Source organism: Monodon monoceros, unplaced genomic scaffold (genome assembly GCF_005190385.1).
Source record: "Monodon monoceros isolate NGI ecotype Baffin Bay Population unplaced genomic scaffold, NGI_Narwhal_1 Super_Scaffold_6, whole genome shotgun sequence".
Classification (NCBI taxonomy): domain Eukaryota; kingdom Metazoa; phylum Chordata; class Mammalia; order Artiodactyla; family Monodontidae; genus Monodon; species Monodon monoceros.
In genome coordinates, this window is record NW_021703783.1 from 44,638,264 (window position 1) to 44,664,116 (window position 25,853).

The 25,853-nt window shown below is 40.9% G+C and overlaps 1 protein-coding gene and 1 long non-coding RNA gene across 3 annotated transcripts in view; one reads left to right on the forward strand and one right to left on the reverse strand.

The window, feature by feature from the left end:
• Positions 1 to 5,755, reverse strand: part of LRIG3 (leucine rich repeats and immunoglobulin like domains 3) — a 47,953-nt gene extending 42,198 nt beyond the window's left edge. Inside the window, exon 1 of one of the 2 annotated variants that reach the window (XM_029206250.1) lies at positions 5,217 to 5,734. In XM_029206250.1, the coding sequence (XP_029062083.1) occupies positions 5,217 to 5,452 (236 nt within the window). In that variant the 5' untranslated portion in view covers positions 5,453 to 5,734. Of the gene's footprint in view, positions 1 to 5,216 lie in introns of both variants that reach the window. The other variant, XM_029206249.1, reaches the window with a different exon arrangement.
• A 152-nt stretch (positions 5,756 to 5,907) lies between these two features.
• Positions 5,908 to 25,633, forward strand: LOC114885880. Its single transcript, XR_003791206.1, has 3 exons — positions 5,908 to 6,054; positions 6,622 to 6,686; positions 25,540 to 25,633. It is a non-coding gene; the product is annotated as an uncharacterized LOC114885880 (long non-coding RNA).
• The last annotated feature ends 220 nt before the right edge of the window (positions 25,634 to 25,853 follow it).

A 25,853-nucleotide genomic window follows, 5' to 3' on the forward strand; every position in this document is an offset into this window, starting at 1 on the left:
TGTGTGTGTGTGTGTGTGTGTGTGTGTGTGTGTGTGTGTGTGTGTGTTGAGCAGGTAGGAAACAACCCAAACTCTCTGCTTTCCTGAATTCTCCAAAGCTCAGTATCTCAATATAATGTATAATTTAAACTACATCAACCACCTAACAAAGCTTAGTAGACTGTTCAGAAATCCGTGATCAGATTTCTTTTCAATTATTAAAATAAACCTGCCTCTAACTCAGAGACTCAATATAACTTAGTAACCATTTCCATAGGACATCAACCAAACCGCCTACGTATGCAGTATTCTAGGCTAGGACGTCAGCTCAGCATTGAGGATGAAAATGTGAAACAAAATCCGGCAAATACTTGGTTATATTGGTCAATACACTAAGTGCCTTCAAACTGGTCTAAGGAAAATGAAATGGCTGAACAGCTACTGAAAACCAGGCTGCCACACAGGATGGCTGAAAGCTCTCCCGCTGAAAGAGGCATACCCACCCTTCCTAGATCAATTCCTTCAGTGCTTAAAAGTGAAGAGTTTTTAATAACCGAAGTCGGAGATAACCAGACTTGATTGGAGAAAAGCAGGAACCATTTGCTATATATCAATACCTAAGTATGCCTCCCGCAACAAAAAAAAAGGCAGAGAAATCACATCCAGAGAAGCGCAGTGTTACTTTGTGCACATCCATTAGGGTAACAATTAGAAATCAGAGATCCTTTCAGTCTTTGAATTTTTGTTTTGACAATAAACCTGGATTTCTCTATTTCACCTAAAAGGAGAAAAAAAATTTTTGCAAAAGGTTTTATTTGAAACATGTTTGCCTAAAGACCTACCAGACAGTAACAGACATGAGCAGATTTGTTCCGGTAGAGTTATAACATGAAAAAAAATCTGGCACAGTCTTTAAACTATAAAAATCCTGCAATTACAACCACTGCTGTGCATGCTCCCCACGCTGGAACCAGACACTTTCCCTCACGGCCCAGCTCGCATCCATCTGGAGTTCATCAAGGAAACCATGGGCCCCACGGCTCACGTTAGGATTCAGACAAAACCTGTGTGCTTTTAGCACCCCAGACAGTCACAGATTTCCCACAGGCTTTAAAAAACAACCGTGGAAAAGAGGTCTTCACCTGGGAGGTAGCCTGAATCAACAGAAAGGCTCATTTGGACCCACTCAACTAAAGAACGTTGCACTAAGCCTACAACTGCATCCCCTATTGTTTCAAGTGTTCAGTGGAAAGGGGGCACCCATCTGGCATTTCCAGCTCACACAGGTGATTTTCTTTTTGATTAGAAAAAACAAAAATTCCACTTTTCATTTCATTTTAAGGATTATTTCTCAGGGCAATCCCGTGAGGAAAAAAATAAAAAAATAAAAAGATGGTGTGCTTTAACTTTTTTTTTTTCCTGACCAGTAACAGGATGAAATCTCCAACAAAAGACCTGTAAAATGAGAAACTGTGCCTTCAGAGAACAGGGCACATGCTGGGGACCCCTCACTTCTGATCCAGAGGCAGGAGCTGGCAACCTTAAATATTTCAGTTATTGTGACACATTTCCATTCCAGTGCTGTGTGTACTATTAAAACCACATTATATGGGGAAGAAAAAAAAAAATCATCCCTGAAGTGACTTTTACTGCTAAATACTTAAAGCCATGAAACTTTTAATGCACCTAAATTTAGATTTAATACAGTTTATGTTTCAGAAATGATTAAAGGATGCCATATTTTCCTAAATCTCCTTGTATTGCTTTTTATGGCTAGACCATTAAAAACAAATTCAACTTGTACAATGTCGATGTTTTCTTAAACCCCATTACATTCAGTAAGGAAGGCAGATTCTTTGTTTTTTTAGAGTTCCAGTAATGACCACCTTCCCCAGAAACCTTTCCTAAAAAACTTTTTGTAATGAGGTTAATAAATGGGAAAGGTGGCGAGGTAGGGAGGTGTGAACTATTTACCCAAAACTCAGCCGGCCAAACACTTGCAAACCAAACTCTACACAATAGAGAGAAGTCTCTTTTCCTGCATATTAGCAAGCGAATAAATATATATGGAAAATAATTAATATACAACATTTGGTTCCAGCTCTCATTTTCTTCCTTTTAGCATTTGGAAATCTGACTTCCAAGTCAAATTTTAAAATGCAAATCCAGCACAGCTTCTTAATCAATCCCACTGGGGCCTGCAGAGCTGCTAATTCAGCAGAAATCTGGAAGGCTGAAAAACAAAAAGCCAAGCTGTAGCTGTTTTAAGACACTGATCCAAAGTGACTCATAAATCAGCCTGCTATGTTCAAGTTTTAGTCTGGAAAATATAGAAAAACAGCTGTGAAAATCATAAGGACTAATACCTCTAACCCGACCCCCAATTTTGGTACGAACCAGAGGATTTATAACAGGCAGACACTAAAGAAGCCACACCAGCAGAAAGTACCTTTCAGACTTTTTTTTGCCTGAGCCCAGCTAACTTAAAGCTTTCTATGTGAGAAGACAAACAGTTCTAAAATTCCATTGAGATTTTAATAATACTTGAAACTCTTCTTGATAATTGGGCAACTTTTCCCTCTTTTGGCTAAGTAAACATATTCTAACTAGCACTCCTCTTTGGGCTCCCAACTCGTTGTAAGCACACATTCTAGACGTAAACTCAAGTCTGCTTTTAAAGGCAGTTGTAAGGAACGCTGAAAATACTGACTGTTTTAAGAGCCACTTTCATTAAAGGATTAAAAGTTCCTTTTTGAAAAGAGAACTAACTACAATATGACGATTTTACAGCTCAAACAATTCAACTTTTCACACATGGGATTCCTATGGCCATAAATTACAACTGAATAAACTGGAAAAAAATACATACACACGTACATTAAATAGATTAAGTTTTTAACTTACCAATTCAACAAATGAAACAAAAGCTAGACACCAAACTTTTTCTGAAGAGTGCTCTCATGAAGTATTCCTAAGGAGAACTTTTACTTTCTTAATTACCTGAGGAAAAGGAAGTTAAGATATGGGGAAGAACAATATGCATTTTTCTACTTATTTCTGAACTCTGGGAACAGTCTCCTTAAAAGCTTTTCAAATTACGTAAAATTTAAGAAGCAGCTATCTTATGCCTCCTGCTCCAAATACCAAGTTAAAGAGAAGTTAAAGCTCAATTCCACGTATTTTTCTGCTCCTTTCAAAGGCGGAGAAAGGAGACCTCTAGAGCTTGAGGCACAAACAAAAGAAACATTTACAATAAAGAATTTGGACCACATGGTTTGGTGACAACTACAAAGTCACACAAGTACAAGAATGACAGAGCTGTCCAATGAGTGATCACAGCAGGGTTTCTGACAACAGGCGTAGTGCTTATTTGTACAAGTGGAACTTATTTTCGCATACATTTAAGGAATGTGGACTTGTATTAAGACAATTTACTGCTGGCGGAAATGTAATTAAAGATTGTGCTAACCAAATAAACTGTAATTTGTTTTTAGTGTGCCACCAAATTATCTGCAAAACAAAATCCTAATTAGGTCAGCTACTTTTAAGACAATGTTTGAATAGGTATCAAACCCCTTTTGGTTTAACTCAACTTCTAATCAAGAGCAATACAGTTTTGTTTTTTTTTAAGACATCCAATTTTTAAAAGAGATATTCACACACAAAAATATACTGCACCCTGGCATGATCCGATAGGCCACTTAACATTGAGAAACTACTGAATATAAGTTAGATCTGGTGAATGATTTGAGCATTTCTAAACACACCCCAGGAAGCACTGTATTCTTTCTCTTTCTCATCCCTCTATTATTCATACATGTTCACCTCCAGTCATTCAAATGTTCAGTTCCATATGATGTCAATAGAGCCATTCACATCTCATGAATAAGGCAACATGACCTCCACAAGAGGCAATTGAACAGAATTAGGCACAACTAATTGAAAGTCTTCCTGCTTTAGGTTAAAGCCCTTATCTCCTTCTTCAATTGTAATAAAAACTACTAAACAAGACATCCCATGATAAGAGATTGCATATCAATCTAAAACTCTCTACTTCTACCTTTTTTTTAATTAAACTGAGGCATATTAACACAAAGAATATGCTTTTGATGGTCCACAGTTCTACAAATAAAGACTTTGATGAGCACAGTGATTTAAAAACACAATTTCTTAAACTACCTGACTAAACTTCCTACCACTATTATTTGGATGTTAGGATAGTCGACTAGAGTTGTTTCCAGAGTTTCAAATTTCCACTGCAATTCTGCTACAGCCAAATCTAAGGATTAAGGATGGACTTGCACTTTTGTTATTTTAACAGGATAGCTACTTTGAAAAAAAAGAAACACAAGTTTTGACTGTTTACATTTTGCACCAATCTTCCAACTTTAACAAAACGAGAGTAGGAGAGAATAAGATGACATTTGGAACTAAGCTACATTTTCTTCCTCGTTCTGGCAGTTGGCAGTGATTTCAGGTATTCGGACTTCACATCTAGCATCCCCAAACTTGCAATAACAGCACCCAGCGCTCTCTCCTAAACCTTCTGGACCTGCTGAGAAGCTACATAAATCACGCTCTCGGTTCTGAAACAACTCTAGTTCCTTCCCTTCCTTATCCATTGATCACTCTTGCCAACTTCTTACAGTTTGGTCGAAGAGGGGAACTTACTAATGCGAAATTAAGCCCAGGGTAAAGAACAACAAAAGGATGTCCACCACAGCTTGGACAGTGACCTAACTCTGTAGAGGGGGCTTCCCAAACGAAAGGAGCGCGTTCGATTACTAGTTGGGAAGGCGAAAAGTGGCATGAACCTGTTAGAAACTATTGAGCCGCGGGATCACCCTCTCAAAGTGAGAACTGCGAACTCAGGGCGGCAGCAGGTTGCCAACTCTCCCGCCCCGGCCTGGCAGGGCGCGCATCTGAGCCCCCTAGGCGAGCTCCAGGCGCAGGACGTCGATTCTGCCCCTGGGAGTTGTCAGCGGCTGCATCCCCTCGCCCACCTGCGGCCGGGTGGGGCGCTCTCAGGGCCCACCTGCCCGGCCCGCCAGGCGCTGGGGGATGGAGGGAGACTGAGGCCCGGTCGGCTCCTTTTCCATCTCCGCGGAGGGCCGCTGGAGGCCTGGGCCAAGAGGAGGTGCCCTGGAAAAAGCTGCTGCGCGCCGAGCATCCTGGCCCCTCGCCCGCAGTCCCGAATCTCGAGTGGCTTCCCCTCCGCCCTCAGGAAGAATACTTACAGCCGAGCGACCCAGGGCGGGAGCGGCTCGGGCAGACGCGACAGCCGCTGGCGACTGCAGTCCAGGAGGTCCCCGAGGCAGCGGCACGGAACGGGGCACCGGTGCTCTGCGCCGACCCCAGAAGGCGGCCCCAGGGCCCCGCGGCCGCCGCCCTCGGCAGGGCCCGCGCATCCCAGCACCGCGCACAGCAGCAATCCCAGAGCCGCCGCGGGCGCGCGGAACCTCGGCGCGCCCATCGCGGTCCTGCAGTCCCTCGCTCTGACCCGGGATCCGCGCCGGCGCGCGCTCGGGGCCCTGCACCAACTTCCAGTCGGGAGTGGACGCCCGCGCTCGGGGCCGTGCGCGCGCGCCCTCCTCTAACGCTCCCAGGTAAACCCCTTTCTTTTAGTCCTGGCAGTAAAGTTCTTTCATGCCCCGGGGAAGCGAGAGGGAAACCGAAAAGAACGGCCAGCTGCAGCAGAGTTGCAGTGGGAGCAGCGTCCGCGCGCCAAGGCCTCTCCTCGCCCGCAAAAGAAACTTTTTCGCCTCCTCCCCGCAGCGGAGCGCCAAGTCCCCGCGCGGCGGAGCCGAGGGGCGGGGCTGCCAAGGCCCGCGCGAGCCCATTGGCCTGCCGGGCGCTTCGCCCCCGTGGCCACGTGACAATAACAAGGCTCCCGCCCCGGGTCGGAGCGCTGAGAAAGCGGAGCTGAGATTGTAGGAAATTCCGAGTTACATTTTCCAGCCTCTCGGGCCAGAAGTCTCCACTACGTCCTGGGAAACATATATCAAATGGAGTTGAAGAGAAAAAGGGAGTGAGCAACCAAGTGAGCAAATATTAGGCCAGCTCTCGGAGTTGGAGGTATTTGGGGGCACTTCAGGGGAGTAAAGTTCTGTTATTAGGAAACCTTGCATTCCAAATTTTAAAATAAGTATAAATTATCCTACTATTCACAGAGGAAACAATGGTTTCAATAAAAATACAGTTGTTGGTTTTTTTAACATTAACACTGGTCGCGTTTTTTCCGTATGTCAGCTCCAAAAGTAAAAAGAGTAATAAAATGAAAAAGTCATGGTATTGGAAATGGTATATTGAGTTACAAAGAGACAGCGTTAGTGCATTGGATAGAGCTGGGGGGAAATTATGGGAAATGACCTTATAATATACCGCGATAGCAATCACAGATCGCACGCCATAGGTAAAAATAATAAAAGTAGTCACCATAGTATTTCAAAGCCAAATGAAAACAAGGACCTTGCAGGAAAAATTAATATATGCACCATGGTCCACCTGTGCCTTGAGTGATGACAAATCCTGATTGAGAGTGCTACCAGGCTAGAAGTAGTACTTGCTGGATCCCTCCGCCAGGGGAGGATTCAGGCCTACAGGACTTGCCAGTGAAGTCTGTGCCTTGTCTTACTCTTGCAGGTGATTGAGGCCACAGGAAATGATGGAGACCTCAGAGATCATCTGGGAACACCCTCCTCCTCTGGGTGAGGAGCTACACTTGTTTGTGGCAAAAACTGAAAACTTACTTTTATACTTTCACCTCTGCACATTGTTTCTTGCATGTTGTCTGCCAAAGCATGCTTTGGGCTGCTTAAACTGCTCATTATTGAGGAGTGGAGATCGCTTGGAGAGTTGAGACTTGAACTCCAACTCATGCCCATTGATTTCCACTGTGGCAAATTACCTGTATGAACACACCATTCATGAGGGCGGGAAAAGACTCAACTGTGAAGTTGAGGCACACCACTTTAGATAGGATACCCCATCCTCTTCTTTCCAGCTACTGTTAACATCCACCCCACTGCCTTTTTTTTTTTTTTTGACGATGTACAATTAGAAAATATTTATAATGAGGGTACTTCAGTTTTGAGTTATTATTTTGCCTGCTTGGGAGTGTCAAGGCACACCCCAGTCATGGTATGGATTTTCCAGCCCAGTCTCTCTCATCTATTTCATATAAGGAAAATCAGGCTTAGTGCATTGGAGTTTTTAAAAAGAAGAAAGATGCCATTATACACGTGCCATTAGATGTAGGCATGGTGCCACGAGTGTGGTGGCCTGCTCATTGATGTGTCACGCATGTGACAGATGATCAGAAATTGGGTACCATTTGGGGCGGTTGGCTCATTTTCTTTCTCCATTCTATACGCTCCTTATATTACTTCATCTTCTTTTGTGAATTGCATTTACATCCATATTCTGATATTTACCACATCTATATTTCTAGCCCAGGTCTTTCTCCTAAACTCTAGACCCATGTATTTCAACCACCTGTAGGTTGTCTCAAATTGAATGTTCAAATGTAACAACATATCTAGAATTAAATTTCACCACCCCTGAAACTTACTCCTTTTCCTCCTGAGTTCACTATCTCAAGGAATGATACCTGCCTCCATTCCGATGACTACTGCCCCAGAAGCCTAATTCACATTTCCTCATTCTCACCACCACCTCTACAATCAATCAATTAGCAAGTCCTAATGAAGCTAGCAACTAAATATATCTCCTATCTCTATAGACATTATGCAAACTCAGCCCCCTATCAGCTTCTTGCTTGGATTACTGACACAGCCTCTTTCCTGTCTGGCATTCCAGTCCTTTCTCCACAGTGCAGTCAAGTGATATCCCAGAAGCTCAAATCTGCTTCTGTGACTTAACTGCCTAATTCCTTTCTCTCGCTCCCCTTGTCCTCAAAGTAAAGCTTAAATTCTTTAGAGTGACTTATGCAGCGTTTTTGTGTGCTTGGCCTCTACTTACCTCTTTAACTCATTTTTTTTGCTCATCTCTCTTTTACTCCAGGACCTATCTGCAGTTTTCTTCCCATGCTGTGCTCTTTGCCTTTGGCCTTCCTTCACATGCTGGTCCCTCTGTCCAGATCATTCTCTGCCCCTCTTTTGTCTGATTGGTTGGCCCTTTGACTTAAGCATCCCTCTTTTGGAGAAGGTTTTCCTGAGTCCTGTTTTAGCTATCCCTCGAATGCACTCCCGGCACATCCGGTATTCACTGGAATGTAATTGGCCATTTTCACTCTAGTACTTACTAAATAATGCTTAATGTGTGATAATGACTTTCCATATAGCCATGTATCCTATATATCCTTTACGGGTTTTACCAGTAACATGATGTTGATTAAGTTACTTAAATTTTCAGTACCTCAGTTTCTTCATCTGTAAGTTGGGGATACAATAAACACTCTCTTATCTGATTTTCATTTATCAGTTTACTGGATTATCTGTTATTCTCTGTTCCCTCTCTAAGATTTATGGACTAATGCCTAAGACTAGCTGAAATCTAGTGGCTACCGGCCCCTCCCCAGTCCTGTCTTTGCAAGTTTGCTCCTACCCACTGGAGTTCCAGTCTTGTTTATATCTATAATTACACAATTAAATATTGCATCTACCAGAAGTAACTTCATTTCTATGATAATGAATTTGAAACTTTGGAAAGATTCTTTACAGGTAGTCACTAACATGCAATGCTGTCAGATTAGATTTGGGTGAGACAATTGTAAAAACTGGGGAGAAATTAGAAATCTAGATTTCTTCACACACCTTGCTTTGCAAGCATCTTTAAGTTCTTGTTCCACTTTAAAGTCATCATACTTGGGAATCAATTAGCAGAGGATGTTTTATGGGTGTGGCTTGTGCTTACTCAGAAGTTCACATAGTTTTTGAGAGAGCAAACTATGGTGATACAGAAAGTCATTGTCGCACATTAAATATAGCTATTCCCCATCTCAGTATATCCTGAACCATTCAGTCAATAGAAAGACGAACTAGTGCAACATGGAAACTTTAAATCAATGTAATATTTTCACAAACTAAGATTTCCCAAACCCTTCACAAACTACAGGGCAGAACCTCCATGGCGTGTCTCCCTGAGCAGGTGAGGACTGAATGTCTTTGAGGTCTCTCACAGCCCTGTGCAGTTTCTTTTAGTACCTAAACAATAGGGATGAAGACACAGTGCCAGGAAAGATGGTCTGTATTAGAGGGAAAAAAGGAACATACAATTTTGTTTAATCTCCCCAAATTTATCAGTGAATAACTGTGACCCCCAAAACAGCCTTAATGTATCACTGAATTCTCTGATCCTCTCATGGTGTAGTTATTCTGTAGTTATTCACAATAACTACATACACGCGCACGCACACACACACACACACACACACACAGGGTGCAGTAATATCAAATGGCAATTTTCAGCTCTTGTGGCTAATCTTTCATAAACAAGGATTTAGTGTGAGGTGATCAGATTCATTTTGAATGTAGGTCTTTTAACGTTTGGATTAAAATGCGATCACGTGTTGAATTTCTCTACTCCTTAGAGGTTTATACAGGTTAACTGGGTAGTTGAAAATTGACTCTCCATTGGAAATGATCTAAATCACACCGGACAGTTTCTCATTTATAACTTTGTCTTGGAGAATGGCAAGGTCCATCCATTTTCAAAACAGCCTCCCACCCTCCATTCTGTGGTTAGTACAACTCAGCCCCAGTGCTCTTTTCAGTTTTCCTGTTTTTTTTTTTTTTTCTCCCTCTGGCAAGTGTGAGACTTTCTTATCTTGAGTGCTGGCAAGGGCAATGACTCACCGATAAAAAGTAATAGAGGTGCTAAGCTGTCAGTTTTAACATCCAAGGACAAGAATGAAAGCTAAACACTCAGTACTTGCTTTATCATTACAATGAATGACACAGTTTGTGTAAGTGTGAACTGTGAAAAGGGAAAAGAGATAAGGCAAAGGAGGAAGAAAAGCACAAAAATCCCCAGATACCGATGCCAAAAGCAAATGTTGCTGTACTCTGTAACCTAACCATATCTTTCCCATTCATTAAGGCATTTTAGAAGAAATAGAGAGCCTCCTTTTCTCACAAAAAAGTTACCATGCTTCACTTAAAGAGCAGGAGAAGAGAATCTTACTTTGCAAAAACCCTGCAATGAACATGTCTGAACTCTTTAGAAAATATTTAGAAAAATGAAGATAGCCACGCATCTGTTTCTCTCAAGTTGGCCAATTGTGGGAAATTGCTTGAATTGAAAACAATGTTATCTGCGTGTTCACTTAACTATAAATTAAACATGTGATAGCTTTTATTTTACTCATTTCTCAAGTCACCCTCTAGGAATAATATGTGCCTTGAGGAAAACTCATATGGTGGACAAAACTGGGTTCCCTGGAAATCACCTCAGTGGAGGCTAGAGCTGCTGGGAGCTGGGAGCCCTGTGGTGGAGGTGGGAAATGGGTGAAGGCTCACAGCAGCTGTGACCCTCAGATTTTTCTCAATGGTGTGTGTCCTTCCCCAGGAACAGAGCGTTTCTGTGTGTGGTCTTCAAATTTCTCCACTCCTTTAAGGACCTCAGGATATTTTCTCTTCTTGCTACCCTGTTCCATGTCTTCCTCTAGCCAGCAGCAATACTAAGACTCCCCTGGGAATCTCAACACATAGATAATAGCCCACCCTGTCCGAAATGCAGAAATCCAGACGCTTGAGAATTTGTTACAAGGGCTGCAAGGTGGTCCCAAGTCTGACACTGAGGTCAGAAGCCCTGTAACTTTGGCTGACCGAGCAACTCTATGCTTCATTTTCTTTACCTGTAAAACAGGGTGACGAATGTACATCAGTACACTATAAACCTGATAGATTCTAGTGACTATTACTTAACTCTCAAATTGCTGTTTTCTTTTCATTATTCGGGGAGATAAAGTGAGTTAACTACAGAAACATTCTCCTGCTGGGATTATTGACCAAAAGAATGTTGGAATTAAATAAACCCTCAACTATTTGTCCTAAGTAACAGGAGGGAAAGAATTAATGCTAAGATGGAAAACAAACCAAAAACATTTTTTAACTTTCATATAAAACCCTTAATTTGTGTGTTAGGACAGCATACTGTACAGATCCTGAGATATTTTAATAGGAATTTTGTTTTGCCATATCAGAGAGTTACTGTATAACTCAATTTGTTATGATTTGTGCCATGAGGTCAAAAAGAATGATTAGGCATATTTACTAAAAATATTCCCATATCCTTCCTGGGAACTTTTCTGAAGAATATTTTTCTCCCACTTCTTAGATGAACAGTTGGCCTATATACTAAGAATTCATTTGCATTTCCAAACCAGAAGAGGGCTTATAAATGAGTTACTTACTGCTTTTATTTATAGTTTCATTCTCTTACACATTGGATATTCACCCAGGCCTGGCTATCAAATTATTAAGGTGACTTTATCATGAATATTCTCAAAATCAGGTTCCCTGAATTCAAAACTCTGTATCTGTCCCTAAATCTGAGGATCACTATCCAGCTACAGAATTCCCAATATTGTTCTGTGTAAGTATTTTCAAATAGAGAATGAAGAAGGATTTTCAGCTTTGTGGGGTCCCTTTCAACATGACATTGTGCTCCTATTACACTGAGGCAGAACAAATACTTTCCTGCTAAAATCTTAAGTTTTTAGCCCAGAGATTTACACACTTCTATTATGTTTAAACATACATACAAAAAGATTTCCAGGGAAATACTGACACAGAGCATGAAGAAGCTTTCAAGGGGACCTTGCTTATCTCCTTGCCCCCAGCACAACCAAGTCTGCAGCAGGCAGCCTCCTCCACTCCCATGGCAGTGATTTCAGACTTGAACAACTTTTTCAGTCTGAGCATTTATCTTTAGAACCCACATAAATGAATTCCTTCTGCTCTTTTGCTGCCATTTGAGCTTTTCTGCTTCTTCTGGGCAAAACAGAAGCTATTACCAGAAATAGTCCTTAGCTTTCCTCTTTGCAGACTAAATAATTCAGTTCTTTTTTAAAATTTTATTTTTTTAAAATTTTATATTGGAATATAGTTGATTAACAATGTTGTGTTAGTTTCAGATGTACAGCAAAGTGATTCAGTTATACATATACATGTATCTATTCTTTTTCAAATTCTTTTCCCATTTAGGTTGTTACATAATATTGAGCAGAGTGCCCTGTGCTATACAGTAGGGTCTTGTAGGCTATTTTAAAAATAGCAGTGTGTATATGTCAATCCCAAACTCCCAGTCTATCTCTCCCCCCCCACCCACCCCCCCACCTGCCCCCAGTATCCATAAGTTCATTCTCTAAGTCTTTGAGCCTGTTTCTCTTTTGTAAATAAGTTCATTTGCATCATTTTTTTTTAGATTCCCCATATAAGCGATATCATATGAGTGTGGCTTTGTCTGACTTACTTCACTTAGTATGATAATCTCTAGGTCCATACATGGTGCTGCAAATGGCATTATTTCATTCTTTTTAATGGCTGAGTAATATTCCACTGTATATGTGTACCACATCTTCTTTATCCATTCATTTGTCAATGGACATTTAGGTTGCTTCCATGTCGTGGCTACTGTAAACAACGCTACAGTGAAGACTGGGATGCACGTATCCTTTAGAACTGTGTTTTTTTCTCAATATATGCCCAGGAGTGGGATTGCTGGATCAGATGATAGCTCTATTTTTAGTTTTTTAAGGAACCTCCATACGGTTCTCCATAGTGGTTGTACCAGTTTACATTCCTACCAGCAGTGCATGAGGGTTCCCTTTTCTCCACACCCTCTCCAGGATTTATTGTTTGTAGACTTTTTGATGATGGCCATTCTGACTGGTGTGAGGTGATACCTCATTGTAGTTTTGATTTGCATTTCTCAAGTAATTAGCGATGTTGCACATCTTTTCATGTGCCTCTTGGCCATCTGTATGTCTTCTTTGCAGAAATGTCTATTTAGGTCTTCTAATTGCAGTTTTTGAAAAATTTTAGAATTTTATTTTATTTATTTACTTATACAGCAGGTTCTTATTAGTTATCCATTTTATACATATTACTGTATATATGTCAATCCCAATCTCCCAGTTCATCCCACCATCCCACCCCTGCCACTTTCCCCGCTTGGTGTCCATGTTTCTTCTCTACATCTGGTCTCAATTTCTGCCCTGCACCGGTTCATCGGTACCATTTTTCTAGGTCCCACATATATGCTTTAATATACGATATTTGTTTTTCTCTTTCTGACTTACTTCACTCTGTATGACAGTCTCTAGATGCATCCACGTCTCTACAAATGACCCAATTTCATTCATTTTTATGGCTGAGTAATATTGCATTGTATATATGTACCACAACTTCTTTATCCATTCGTCTGTTGATGGGCATTTAGGTTGCTTCCATGACCTGGCTATTGTAAATAGTGCTGCAGTGAACATTGGGGTGCATGTGTCTTTTTGAATTACGGTTTTCTCTGGGTATATGCCCAGTAGTGGGGTTGCTGGGTCATATGGTAATTTTATTTTTAGTTCTTTAAGGAAGCTCCATACTGTTCTCCATAGTGGCTGTATCAATTTACATGCCCACCAACAGTGCAAGAGGGTTCCCTTTTCTCCACACCCTCTCCAGCATTTGTTGTTTGTAGATTTTCTGATGATGCCCATTCTAACTGGTGTGAGGTGATACTTCATTGTAGTTTTGATTTGCATTTCTCTAATAATTAGTGATGTTGAGCAGCTTTTCATGTGCTTCTTGGCCATCTGTATGTCTTCTTTGGAGAAATGTCTATTTAGGTCTTCTGCCCATTTTTGGATTGGGTTGTTTGTTTCTTTAATATTGAGCTGCATGAGCTGTTTATATATTTTGGAGATTAATCCTTTGTTCATTGATTCATTTGCAAATATTTTCTCCCATTCTGAGGGTTGTCTTTTCGTCTTATTTATGGTTTCCTTTGCTGTGCAAAAGCTTTGAAGTTTCATTAGGTCCCATTTGTTTATTTTTGTTTTTATTTCCATTACTCTAGGAGGTGGATCAAAAAAGATCTTGCTGTGATTTATGTCAAAGAGTGTTCTTCCTATGTTTTCCTCTAAGAGTTTTATAGTGTCCAGTCTTACATTTAGGTCTCAAATCTATTTTGAGTTTATTTTTGTGTATGGTGTTAGGGAGTGTTCTAATTTCATTCTTTTATATGTAGCTGTCCAGTTTTCCCAGCACCACTTATTGAAGAGACTGTCTTTTATCCATTGTATATCCTTGCCTCCTTTGTCATAAGTTAGTTGACCATAGGTGCCTGGGTTTATCTCTGGCCTTGCTATCTTGTTCCATTGATCTATGTTTCCGTTTTTGTGCCAGTACTGTATTGTCTTGATTACTGTAGCTTTGTAGTATAGTCTGAAGTGAGGGAGTCTGATTCCTCCAGCTCCGTTTTCTTCCCTCAAGACTGCTTTGGCTATTCAAATTTGTGTCCCCATACAAATTTTAAGATTTTTTGTTCTAGTTCCATAAAAAATGCCATTGGTAATTTGATAGGGAGTGAATTGAATCTGTAGATTGCGTTGGGTAGTATAGTCATTTTCACAATATTGATTCTTCCAATCCAAGAACATGGTATGTCTCTCCATCTGTTGGTATCATCTTTAATTTGTTTCATCAGTGTCTTATAGTTTTCTGCATACAGGTCTTTTGTCTCCCCAGGTAGGTTTATTCCTAGGTATTTTATTCTTTTTGTTGCAATGGTAAATGGAAGTGTTTCCTTAATTTCTCTTTCAGATTTTTCATCATTAGTATAGGAATGCAAGAGATTTCTGTGCATTAATTTTGTATCCTGCAACTTTACCAAATTCATTGATCAGCTCTAGTAGTTTTCTGGTGGCATTTTTAGGATTCTCTATGTATAGTCTCATGTCATCTGCAAACAGTGACAGTTTTACTTCTTCTTTTCCAATTTGTATTCCTTTTATTTCTTTTTCTTCTCTGATTGCCATGGCTAGGACTTCCCAAACTATGTTGAATAATAGTGGTGAGAGTGGACATCCCTGTGTTGTTCCTGATCTTAGAGGAAATGCTTTCAGTTTTTCACCATTGAGAACGATGTTGGCTGTGTGTTTGTCATATATGGCCTTTATTATGTTGAGGTAGGTTCCCTCTATGCCCACTTTCTGGAGAGTTTTTATCATAAATGGGTGTTGAATTTTGTCAAAAGCTTTTTCTGCATCTATTGAGATGATCATATGGTTTTTATCCTTCAATTTGTTAATATGGTGTATCACATTGATTGATTTGCGTATATTGAAGAATCCTTGCATCCCTGGGATAAATCCTACTTCATCATGGTGTATGATCCTTTTAATATGTTGTTGGATTCTGTTTGGTAGTATTTTGTTGAGGATTTTTGCATCTATATTCATGAGTGATATTGGTATATAATTTTCTTTTTTTGTAGTATCTTTGTCTGGTTTTGGTATCAGGGTGATGGTTGCCTCATAGAATGAGTTTGGGGGTGTTCCTCCCTCTGAAATTTTTTGGAAGAGTTTGAAAAGGATGGGCCTTAGCTCTTCTCTAAATGTTTGATAGAATTCACCTCTGAAGCGACCTGGTCCTGGACTTTTGTTTGTTGGAAGATTTTTAATCATAGCTTCAATTTCATTACTTGTGATTGGTCTGTTCATATTTTCTGTTTCTTCCTGGTTCAGTCTTGGAAGGTTATACCTTTCTAAGAATTTATCCATTTCTTCCAGGTTGTCCATTTTTTTGGCATACAGTTGCTTGTAATAGTCTCTTAGGATGCTTTTTATTTCTGCAGTGTCTGTTGTAACTTCTTTTTCATTTCTAATTTTATTGATTTGAGTCCTCTCTTTTTCTTGATGAGTCTGGCTAATGGTTTATCAATTTTGTTTATCTTCTCAAAGAACCAGCTTTTAGTTTTATTGATCTTTGCTATTGTTTTCTTTGTTTCTATATCATTTATTTCTGCTCTGATCTTTCCTTCTGCTAACTTTGGGTTTTGTTTGTTCTTCTTTCTCTAGTTCCTTTAGGGGTAAGTTTAGATTGTCTATTTGAGATTTTTCTTGTTTCTTGAGGTAGGCTTGTATAGCTATAAACTTCGCTCTTAGAACTGCGTTTGCTGCATCCAATAGGTTTTGGATTGTCGTGTTTTCATTGTCATTTGTCTCTAGGTATTTTTTGATTTTCTCTTTGATTTCTTCAGTGATCTCTTGGTTATTTAGTAACATATTGTTTAGCCTCCATGTGTTTGTGTTTTTTACATTTTTTCCCTGTAATTCATTTCTAATCTCATAGCTTTGTGGTCAGAAAAGATGCTTGATATGATTTCAGTTTTCTTAAGTTTACTGAGGCTCGATTTGTGACCCAAGATGTGATCTCTCCTGGAGAATGTTCCGTGTGCACTTGAGAAGAAAATGTAATCTGCTGTTTGGATGGACTGTCCTATAAATATCAATTAAATCTATCTGGTCTGTTGTGTCCATTAAAGCTTCTGTTTCCTTATTAATTTTCTGTCTGGATGGTCTGTCCATTGGTGTAAGTGAGGTGTTAAATCCCCCACTATTATTGTGTGACTGTTGATTTCCTGTTTTATAGCTGTTAGCAGTTGCCTTATGTATTGAGGTGCTCCTATGTTGGGCGCATATATGTTTATAATTGTTATATCTTCTTCTTGGATTGATCCCTTGATCATTATGTAGTGTCCTTCCTTGTCTCTTGTAACATTGTTTCTTTCTTTCTTTCTTTATTTGCGGTATGTGGGCCTCCCACTGTTGTGGCCTCTCCCGTTGCGGAGCACAGGCTCCAGACGCGCAGGCTCAGCAGCCATGGCTCACGGGCCTAGCCGCTCTGCGGCATGTGGGATCTTCCCAGACCGGGACACGAACCCGCGTCCCCTGCATCGGCAGGCGGACTCTCAACCACTGCGCCACCAGGGAAGCCCCATTCTTTATTTTAAAGTCTATTTTATCTGATATGAGTACTGCTACTCCAGCTTTCTTTTGATTTCCATTTGCATGGAATATCTTTTTCCATCCCCTCACTTTCAGTCTGTATGTGTCCCTAGGTCTGAAGTGGGTCTCTTGTAGACAGCATTTATATGGGTCTTGTTTTTGTATCCATTCAGCAAGCCTGTGTCTTTTGGTTGGAGCATTTAAGCCATTCATGTCTAAGGTAATTATCAATATGTATGTTCCTATGACCATTTTCTTAATTGTTTTGGGTTTGTTTTTGTAGGTCCTTTTCTTCTCTTGTGTTTCCTACTTAGAGAAGTTCCTTTAGCATTTGTTGTAGAGCTGGTTTGATGGTGCTGAATTCTCTTAGCTTTTGCTTGCCTGTAAAGGTTTTGATTTCTCCATCGAATCTGAATGAGATCCTTGCCGGGTAGAGTAATCTTGGTTGTAGTTTTTTCCCTTTCATAACTTTAAGTATATCATGCCACTGCCTTCTGGCTTGTAGACTTTCTGCTGAGAAATCAGCTGTTAACCTTATGGGAGTTCCCTTGTATGTTATTTGTCCTTTTTCCCTTGCTGCTTTCAATAATTTTTCTTTGTCTTTAATTTTTGCCAATTTGATTACTGTGTGTCTCAGCGTGTTTCTCCGTGGGTTTATCCTGTATGGGACTCGCTGTGCTTCCTGGACTTGCTTGGCTATTTCCTTTTCCATGTTAGGGAAGTTTTTGTCTATAATTTCTTCAAATATTCTCTCGGGTCCTTTCTCTCTCTCCTCTCTTTCTGGGACCCCTATAATGCGAATGTTGTTGCATTTAATGTTGTCCCAGAGGTCTCTTAGGCTGTCTTCATTTCTTTTCATTCTTTTTTCTTTATTCTGTTCTGCAGCAGTGAATTCCACCATTCTGTCTTCCAGGTCACTTATCCGTTCTTCTGCCTCAGTTATTCTGCTATTGATTCCTTCTAATGTAGTTTTCATTTCAGTTATTGTATTGTTCATCTCTGTTTGTTTGTTCTTTAATTCTTCTAGGTCTTTGTTAAACATTTCTTGCATCTTCTCGATCTTTGCCTCCATTCTTTTTCCGAGGTCCTGGATCACGTTCACTATCATTATTCTGAATTGTTTTTCTGGAAGGTTGCCTATCTCCACTTCATTTAGTTCTTTTTTTGGGGCTTTATCTTGTTCCTTCATCTGGTGCATAGCCCTCTGCCTTTTCATGTTGTCTATCTTTCTGTGAATGTGGTTTTTGTTCCACAGGCTGCAGGGTTTTTGTTCCACAGGCTACAGGATTGTAGTTCTTCTTGCTTCTGCTGTCTGCCCTCTGGTGGATGAGGCTAACTAAGGGGCTTGTGCAAGTTTCCTGATGGGAGGGACTGGTGGTGGGTAGAGCTGGCTGTTGCTCTGGTGGGCAGAGCTCAGTAAAACTTTAATCCGCTTTTCTGCTGATGGGTAGGGCTGGGTTCTATCCCTGTTGATTGTTTGGCCTTAGGCGACCCAGCACTGCAGCCTACTTGGGCTCTTTGGTGGGGCTAATGGCAGACTCTGGGAGGGCTCACACCAAGGAGTACTTTCCAGAACTTGTGCTGCCAGTGTCCTTGTCCTCCCGGTGAGACACAGCCACCCCTTGCCTCTGCAGGAGACCCTCCAACACTAGCAGGTAGGTCTGGTTCAGTCTTCTGTGGGGTCACCACTCCTTCCCCTCGGTCCCGATGCGCACACTAGTTTGTGTGTGCCCTCCAAGAGTGGAGTCTCTGTTTCCCCCCATCCTCTCGAAGTCCTGTAGCGAAATCCCGTTAGCCTTCAAAGTCTGATTCTGTAGGAATTCCTCCTCCTGTTGCTGGAACTCCAGGGTCAGAAGCCTGGCGTGGGGCTCATAACCTGCACTCCAGTGGGTGGACTTCTGTGGTGTAAGTGTTCTCCAGTTTGTGAGTCACCCACCTAGCAGTTATGGGATTTGTTTTTATTGTGATTGCGCCCCTCCTACCATCTCATTGTGGCTTCTCCTTTGTCTTTGGATGTGGGGTATCTTTTTTGGTGAGTTCCAGTGTCTTCCTGTTGATGACACTGGAACTTCCGGTGCTCTCGCAAGAGGGAGTGAGAGCACGTCCTTCTACTCTGCCATCTTGAACCAATCTCTTTTGCAGTTCTTCTTAATTCTTTCTCCCACGTACTACTGTTCCTCTAGCACCCTTGTGAGGAACAGAAATGTCTTCCTTCTGTTTATTTGCCTTGTAAGATGGAGTGGAAGTAACAGAAGCTTGCACCTCCACAAATGAGGATATTCAATATTTGTCAAGCTCTCGCCATTCTTATTATTCTCTAAATATTTAGTATGTATTAACTCAGTTATTTCTTGCATCCACCATGTAAGGTATCATCCCTGTGTTAGCAGATAAGGAAATTGAGGTATGGATATGCTAAGGAATTTGTCTGTGGTAGAGCTGGGATTCGAACCCAGGCAGTTTGACTCCACAGTGTACTCTCTTAACCACTGTGCTCACTGCTTTCCACTAGTGTCAGAAGAAGCAAGGGTTTCCAGGGTCTTCCTTAGTGCTCAAGAGAAGGGGGCTCCAGCCAGCAAACTGGGATCAGTAAGGGAAGCAAGGAAACCTGCCTGGTAATTCTTGAAGATGATCGATTGCAGTCACTCCCTCTCCTTTCCTTCCGTCCTTCTTCCCTCCTGTCTTCATTGATCCACGTTTGGGAGAACATACTTGTCTTATGCAGATGTATGAATTAGTCACTTTAGGTTCTGCTTTATAAAAGTTGGTGTCCCTGCCTGGGTATCAGAGTGGTGCTTGAAATCTCACCATTAGAGATTAACTATCTATGCTCAGGCATGACTGTCTCCCTAAAGTTCTCTTCTGTAATGTCAGTACACCCCCACTTCCAGGAATGTTGCATAAGGTGGTGTTGGCATTTAGGGTCAGTGTTCTGTGAAAGTAAATATGGCTTGCAGAAGAACGTTGGTGGTTGATAGTCAGAAGAGACAAAAAGATGTAGAAAGGGAAACAGGCTTTGCTTTCTTTACAATTTTGTCTAGGGTTGTACCTAACTAGGGGAACCATGAATGGGATATGTGTGATCCAAGAAGGCCAGAGAAATGAAATATTAATACTAGAGATTATATTCCAATTGTTGAGACACTTTGCATGTGATAGCAGAGTTCTCTTTTAGTTTTTGGTTTATTAGCTAATGCTAATTTTTATGCTTTTTTAACTCTTGTATAGGATATGGAGAAATTTTTTTTAAAGTGTCCAAGATTGGCTAGTTTTGAATTCTAGTTTCCCAAACAGCTTTTTGAAAAAGGCTACCCTCCAAATCCATTGCTCCGGGAGCAACTCAAAGGCTTCCCTTCTTTAGGGGACTTTGCCCAGGTCCCTTCAGTGATGTTTGAATTAGAGTCTTTCTCTCATTCAAAGACCCAACTCAAGTTATAAGATAGTAGCTTTCATTATCTTCACTTATACTTATTAAGCCATCCGTCACCATGACAAATAATTTTATTATGAATAATGTAATAGACATCATGAAAATGAACTTGCTGTAATTCCGATAAAAATCTATATTTTCTAATATTATAAGAGAAAATGCTAGAGATACAAGCTACCCTGTGTTAAAAGTTGGGAATTAATTTTTAATGGATTAGGAGCTCTCATCTATGATTTTATGAGACTACACAAAAATAATTAATTTTGAAGTGTATTGATTTTTTCATATATTTCTTAAATATGTTATTAAAAATAAAGTTTAGCTGAACAGTTTGTCCTAGAACATTAAATTATTTAATGTAGTGGTAAAAATTTTAAAAGCCAAGGAGTATCTTAAAAACAGAAATTTGTACAGAACCTTTATTTCACCTAATGAAAGTACACCTAGGAAGTTAATGGAAACATGGATAATTATAATTACATTAAATGCTGGCGGATCTGTTCCAAAAGGATTCTATAGCATTAGAAGTTGATAATTATTTTCCTGAAGTTCGTGATTACTCACTGAAATTCATATGCTTGGGAAGAGAACAATAAAATGTACCGTATTTTTTCCTTGTAACTTTGAATCTTTTCCTATAGTGTTAGTGAGAGTAGATGTCAATGTCTCAAGGTGAGGGTAGAATTCTCCATCTTGTTAGTAATTATACTTGGCTTCTTGTGATCCAAGATGAGAATGTTAGAAACAAAATTATGTGTAATGTGAACATACTGACTGCAGTCACAAAAGCTCTTCCTAAAAGTTTTGCCCTAGGCAAAAACATAATTTTTTTTTAAATCAGCTTTTATAAAATCGCTCAAATGTAGCCTGCTTGACTCCATTAGAAATGACTGGAATAGCCTAAGACAATCCATATTTGGGAACTCAGATGTGTTTTATATGTGACTAGATCTGAAATTAAGAGCAATCATCTTCTTGAAACTCTGATATTTAAAAGAATAGAAGGAGGTTTAATTCATAGAATCTTTAAACTATCTATCATCTTTTATTATCCTTATCTCTAAAACTTTATATTGAATATGATTCCTCTGTCTACCCTTTAGAAGGCATAGGATACAATGAAACAATTAATAGATACTAGTATTTCTCCAAGGGTGGTCCGTATAACTCTAGCATCAGTTACAGGGGAGGCTTACCCACATAAAGACTATTTGGGCCTTTTCCCAACTTACTGAATCAGAAATTCTACAGATAGGTTCTGAGGATCTGCATTTTAACACACCCTCCACAGTTTGAGAATCTGCAACGTGCTCCTCTGGAATTGTTGGGGACTAATTGTCCTGTATTACCACGTAGCATTTCTTATGGTTTCTTTCCGTGGGTGATGAAACCCTTACCATGAGTGCCTGAAACTCCTCTCTCTTCCCACCCTGCTCTGTCAAATGTAGACGAATCATAAAGAGCAAAGAAAAAGACACTATGATTCTATCGTGAGTGATTGAGGTTGCCTGGGACCAGTATGGAAATTTGGAAAAAAAGAGGGATACTTGCCCATATGTTTACACGGATGAGGAGAATACATTTTGTGGTGCCAAGCAATAGATAACTTAGATGATAGAGAACAATATATGCTGCTGTACGAAGAAATGTGTACAGTTAGCCAGGACTGAAATTTCAGATATCCCAACAGGCCACACTATTCAGTTGTCTAAGACAAAAGAAGTGCTTAAATAAAAGTTATGGAAGATCCAGAGATCAGGAAATTCCTGAGTATATTTCTATTACAACACTCATCAGAGGATGTGTGACTGTGTGTGTGTGTGTGTGTGTGTGTGTTTGTGTGTGTGTGTGTACTGGCTTCTTCCCCATGATGGGAGCTCGTTGAACCTTTGAGGCTCTAGACAGACTGACAGTGATCCGTGAACAGCCATCTCAGCTGGTAGCACTGCCTGTCCCGCAGCCACGGACTCCTCAACTCTTCTCTTTCTCTGACAGCTTACAACCTACCTCCCTCACCAGCAAGTCCTGTCAGCTGTGTTTTCAGAATGTGTGCTGATTCTCACTAGTCTCAGCACCTCCACTCCCACTCGCCTGTTCCAGCCATAATCCTCTCTCCCCTGGATTCATGGAAGAGCCTATTACCCAATCTCTGATGCCTCTCTTGCATCCCCATAATCAGTTCTTCACCAAGCAGCCCAAATCTTCTTTTTAAACATAAACCAGGGGCTTCCCTGGTGGAGCAGTGGTTGAGAGTCCGCCTGCCGATGCAGAGGACACGGGTTCATGCCCCAGTCCGGGAGGATCCCACATGCTGCGGAGCGGCTGGGCCCGTGAGCCATGGCCGCTGGGCCTGCGTGTCCGGAGCCTGTGCTCCGCAACGGGAGAGGCCACAACAGTGAGAGGCCCGCGTACCAAAAAAAAAAAAAAAAAAAGATAAACCAGATCCCTCTCCTCTCTTGCTCAAAATCTTCCCGTGGTTTTTCTCACACTTGGAATAAAATCCAAAGTTTTCCCCGTGGTCCACGAGGTCCCACAGGATCTGCTTCTTCCCCAACCTCATCTCCTACCACTCCGCTGATATTGAACCACTCTCCCTCTGGCAACACCACCCTTGCTCCCTTTCCTTTTATTTCTGGAACATACCAAGGTTTTTCTCACTTGAGGACAGTGTCTGCTGCTGTTCACTGGACCTAGAATGTGCTTCCCCGTAGCTCGTTCACCCTCTAGCTCGTTCTTGCCTCACTAAGGTCTCCGCTCAAATTTCACCTGCCAGAGAAACTTTTCTTACTACACCTTCAAAATAGCTTCCTTCCCCTCCCTGCCCCCGGGCAATCTCTAGTCCTTACCAGACCTATTTTTCGTGTTTGTAGTATCATTTTCTGAAATTACATTGTACATATATTCTATATGTATATATATATTACTGCTTACATCCTCCACCAGAAGGCAAGCCCTCTGGATCTCAGCTTGGTTCTGTTGACCACTGAAACTCCATGTTAGAGCAGAGTCTGGCATGGCTTAATAATCAGTCAGACTTCATTGAAGGTCTGCATCCCCAAAGCTGTCACATAATCTGAGGTGTGTGTACCTGGCTGAATGTCTAAATGAATGACTGTTAGAAGCCTTGCGTTTCTGGTTGCAAATATTTCCCTGGAGCAGAATGTGCTCCTTGCAGATGAGTGCCCTTACGTGGTCCTCCCCTCTGCCTCCTTTATCATATTCTCCCATTGGAACACATTTATTTTCTCCTATTTGGAAGAAGGAAGTCAAGGAGAAGGCTAGTTCTCATTAACTGAAAAGGAATTTGGGGCTTATTTCATCCTGTAGGATAATCTGATGCCGCCCAACAGAAGGATATAGGGTGACATTCAAGTTATCATGAAACAAGTCAATATCAGAGATAAGATAACAGAGACTTTATAATGGGTCTTTTCCATTTGTTTCTCTCTTTCTGATTCTATATCAATGAGAACCCAAATAGCCTATAAAAATCCACCTGTTATTGGTATTCTTCCCAGTACAATTTCAGATTCCTCATCAAGATTCTCAGAGGATACCAGTTTAGGTTTTAGACACTAACAGCCTCACTGTCACATTTCTAAACAGAAAGTCTTTATGGGACAAAAAACCCTTTAGAACATGGGTAGTTCAAAAGCTGAGGAATCTTGGGCAGTACAGTGGTCTTATGGGAAACTGTATGGCTGTTAGTACTTTACGAAGTGTCTTGAGGTTACCATCTGCTGTCATAGGGGGAGAAGTATGGCCTTTGAGAATCTTATCCAAAATATTTGGAAAATGACATTCACGGTGAATGCAAATAGAATCGTAAGATTGCTTTATGTTGCAGTTCTCCCTCATCCTCAGAATCAGTTTGAGGATAATTTCGCATTGGTAGACAACTGCTTCCCACATGTGAATTAAGGTTGAATTATACCAGTGATGTCATTGATGTGGAATAAAAAGTGTTTTGATTTTTAGTGATGGATATTTCACCACAGCTGTGAACGATGCGTTCCATAAAGACTGGTATAAGTCTCCCAGGAGCCTTGTTAAAACCTTACCCATGCAACTCTTTTAGCAACATAATAATGATTAAAAATGGATGCAAAAGTCAGTTACCCACAAGGTCAGCATTTTATGTATTTCCTAGTTAATAAGTAAGAAAAAAGGTTCCAACATTATTATACACATGATATATTAGGCTAAAGTCCAGCACATACTTTATTATTAAGCAAGTGTGCAAATTAAAATAAGAGGGTGATCAAATACAGTAAAAGTGACTTTCTGGTTTGAAATAAAAGTATAAGCACACAGTGACTTTGAACTTTAAATATTTGAAGAAAAATAGCCTGGGTCAAAGGTAGAACTAGATTTTTTTTTTCTTTAAAAGCTCTAAGACTGCCTGCTCTTATTTTGGTTGGATCAAAGCAGATCTTTAGCATTACCGTAACCTGGGTCAGAGCCAGCCTGGGGGGGATGGCTGTGTGCCCAGCAGACCCACTCTGCGGGAACTGCCACGGTGGCCCTCTCCACAGGTGTCCTCCACGGAGCACAGTTCTCTCCTTGTGGGGTCTCAATGATTCACCACTGAATTTTCACTGAAGAAAGAGAGTTTCTCAAAATGGGAAAAAGAAAACAACACCCAGCAACCAAAAACAGGCAACTGTATTTAGCATAGAGAAAGTGAATTATTCCTTTTATGTGCTGTCCTTCACCTGTATGTCCAGATCGGATGTGACGTGACTCAGAGCAGATTGCAGCCTTTGCCCAAGACGTCTCTCTGTCTGGGTCCTACTTGGCCACATTTTCAGAAGGACTATTTATTTGAGTCATTTCAAAAATAAAGGCTCCTGGGTTGGGGTTGTCTGGGGGTGATGGTTATCCAGGATGGTTGAAGGCTCAAGAGTGAATGTGAATAATGCGTTTGCCATCTGTGTTCCGAGCTCATGTATTCACGAGTTCGGAGAATGCACGAATTATTTCTAGATGATTTATCGCAGTATCTCCTGAATCTAGCCAAGTGCCTAGCACCTAGCACATTTTATGTACTCAGAAGAATGTGTGTGTGTTGAAATGAATAAAAGGAAAATGAAGAAACTTAAAGTGGGAAAATGAAAATGATGCTAAGTATCAGGTCTAAAAGGTAGTATGTGGCCATTTTCAGGGAACTACCCAGAATTCTGACCCGGAAGAACGAGGCTGTTGAGCACAGGACAGATCAGTGTGGGTGTTCAGGACGAGGACATGAACTTTGCACGGTAAGGTTATTGGTTGCCTTTCTCAAAGGTCCTCATAGTGTGGGAACAAGGCTGGCCTGGCAGTTTCCGGAAACCGTTCATGACAGCACACACACCACAGCAGACACATCTCCTCTTCTGGTAGGTCCCATCCAGGAATACTTGCCTCCCTGAACAGTGCCTTCTGTCCTTGTGGCATCCCCTCCTCCTGCTTTCCCCGCCAGAGAGTACATAAATCTTA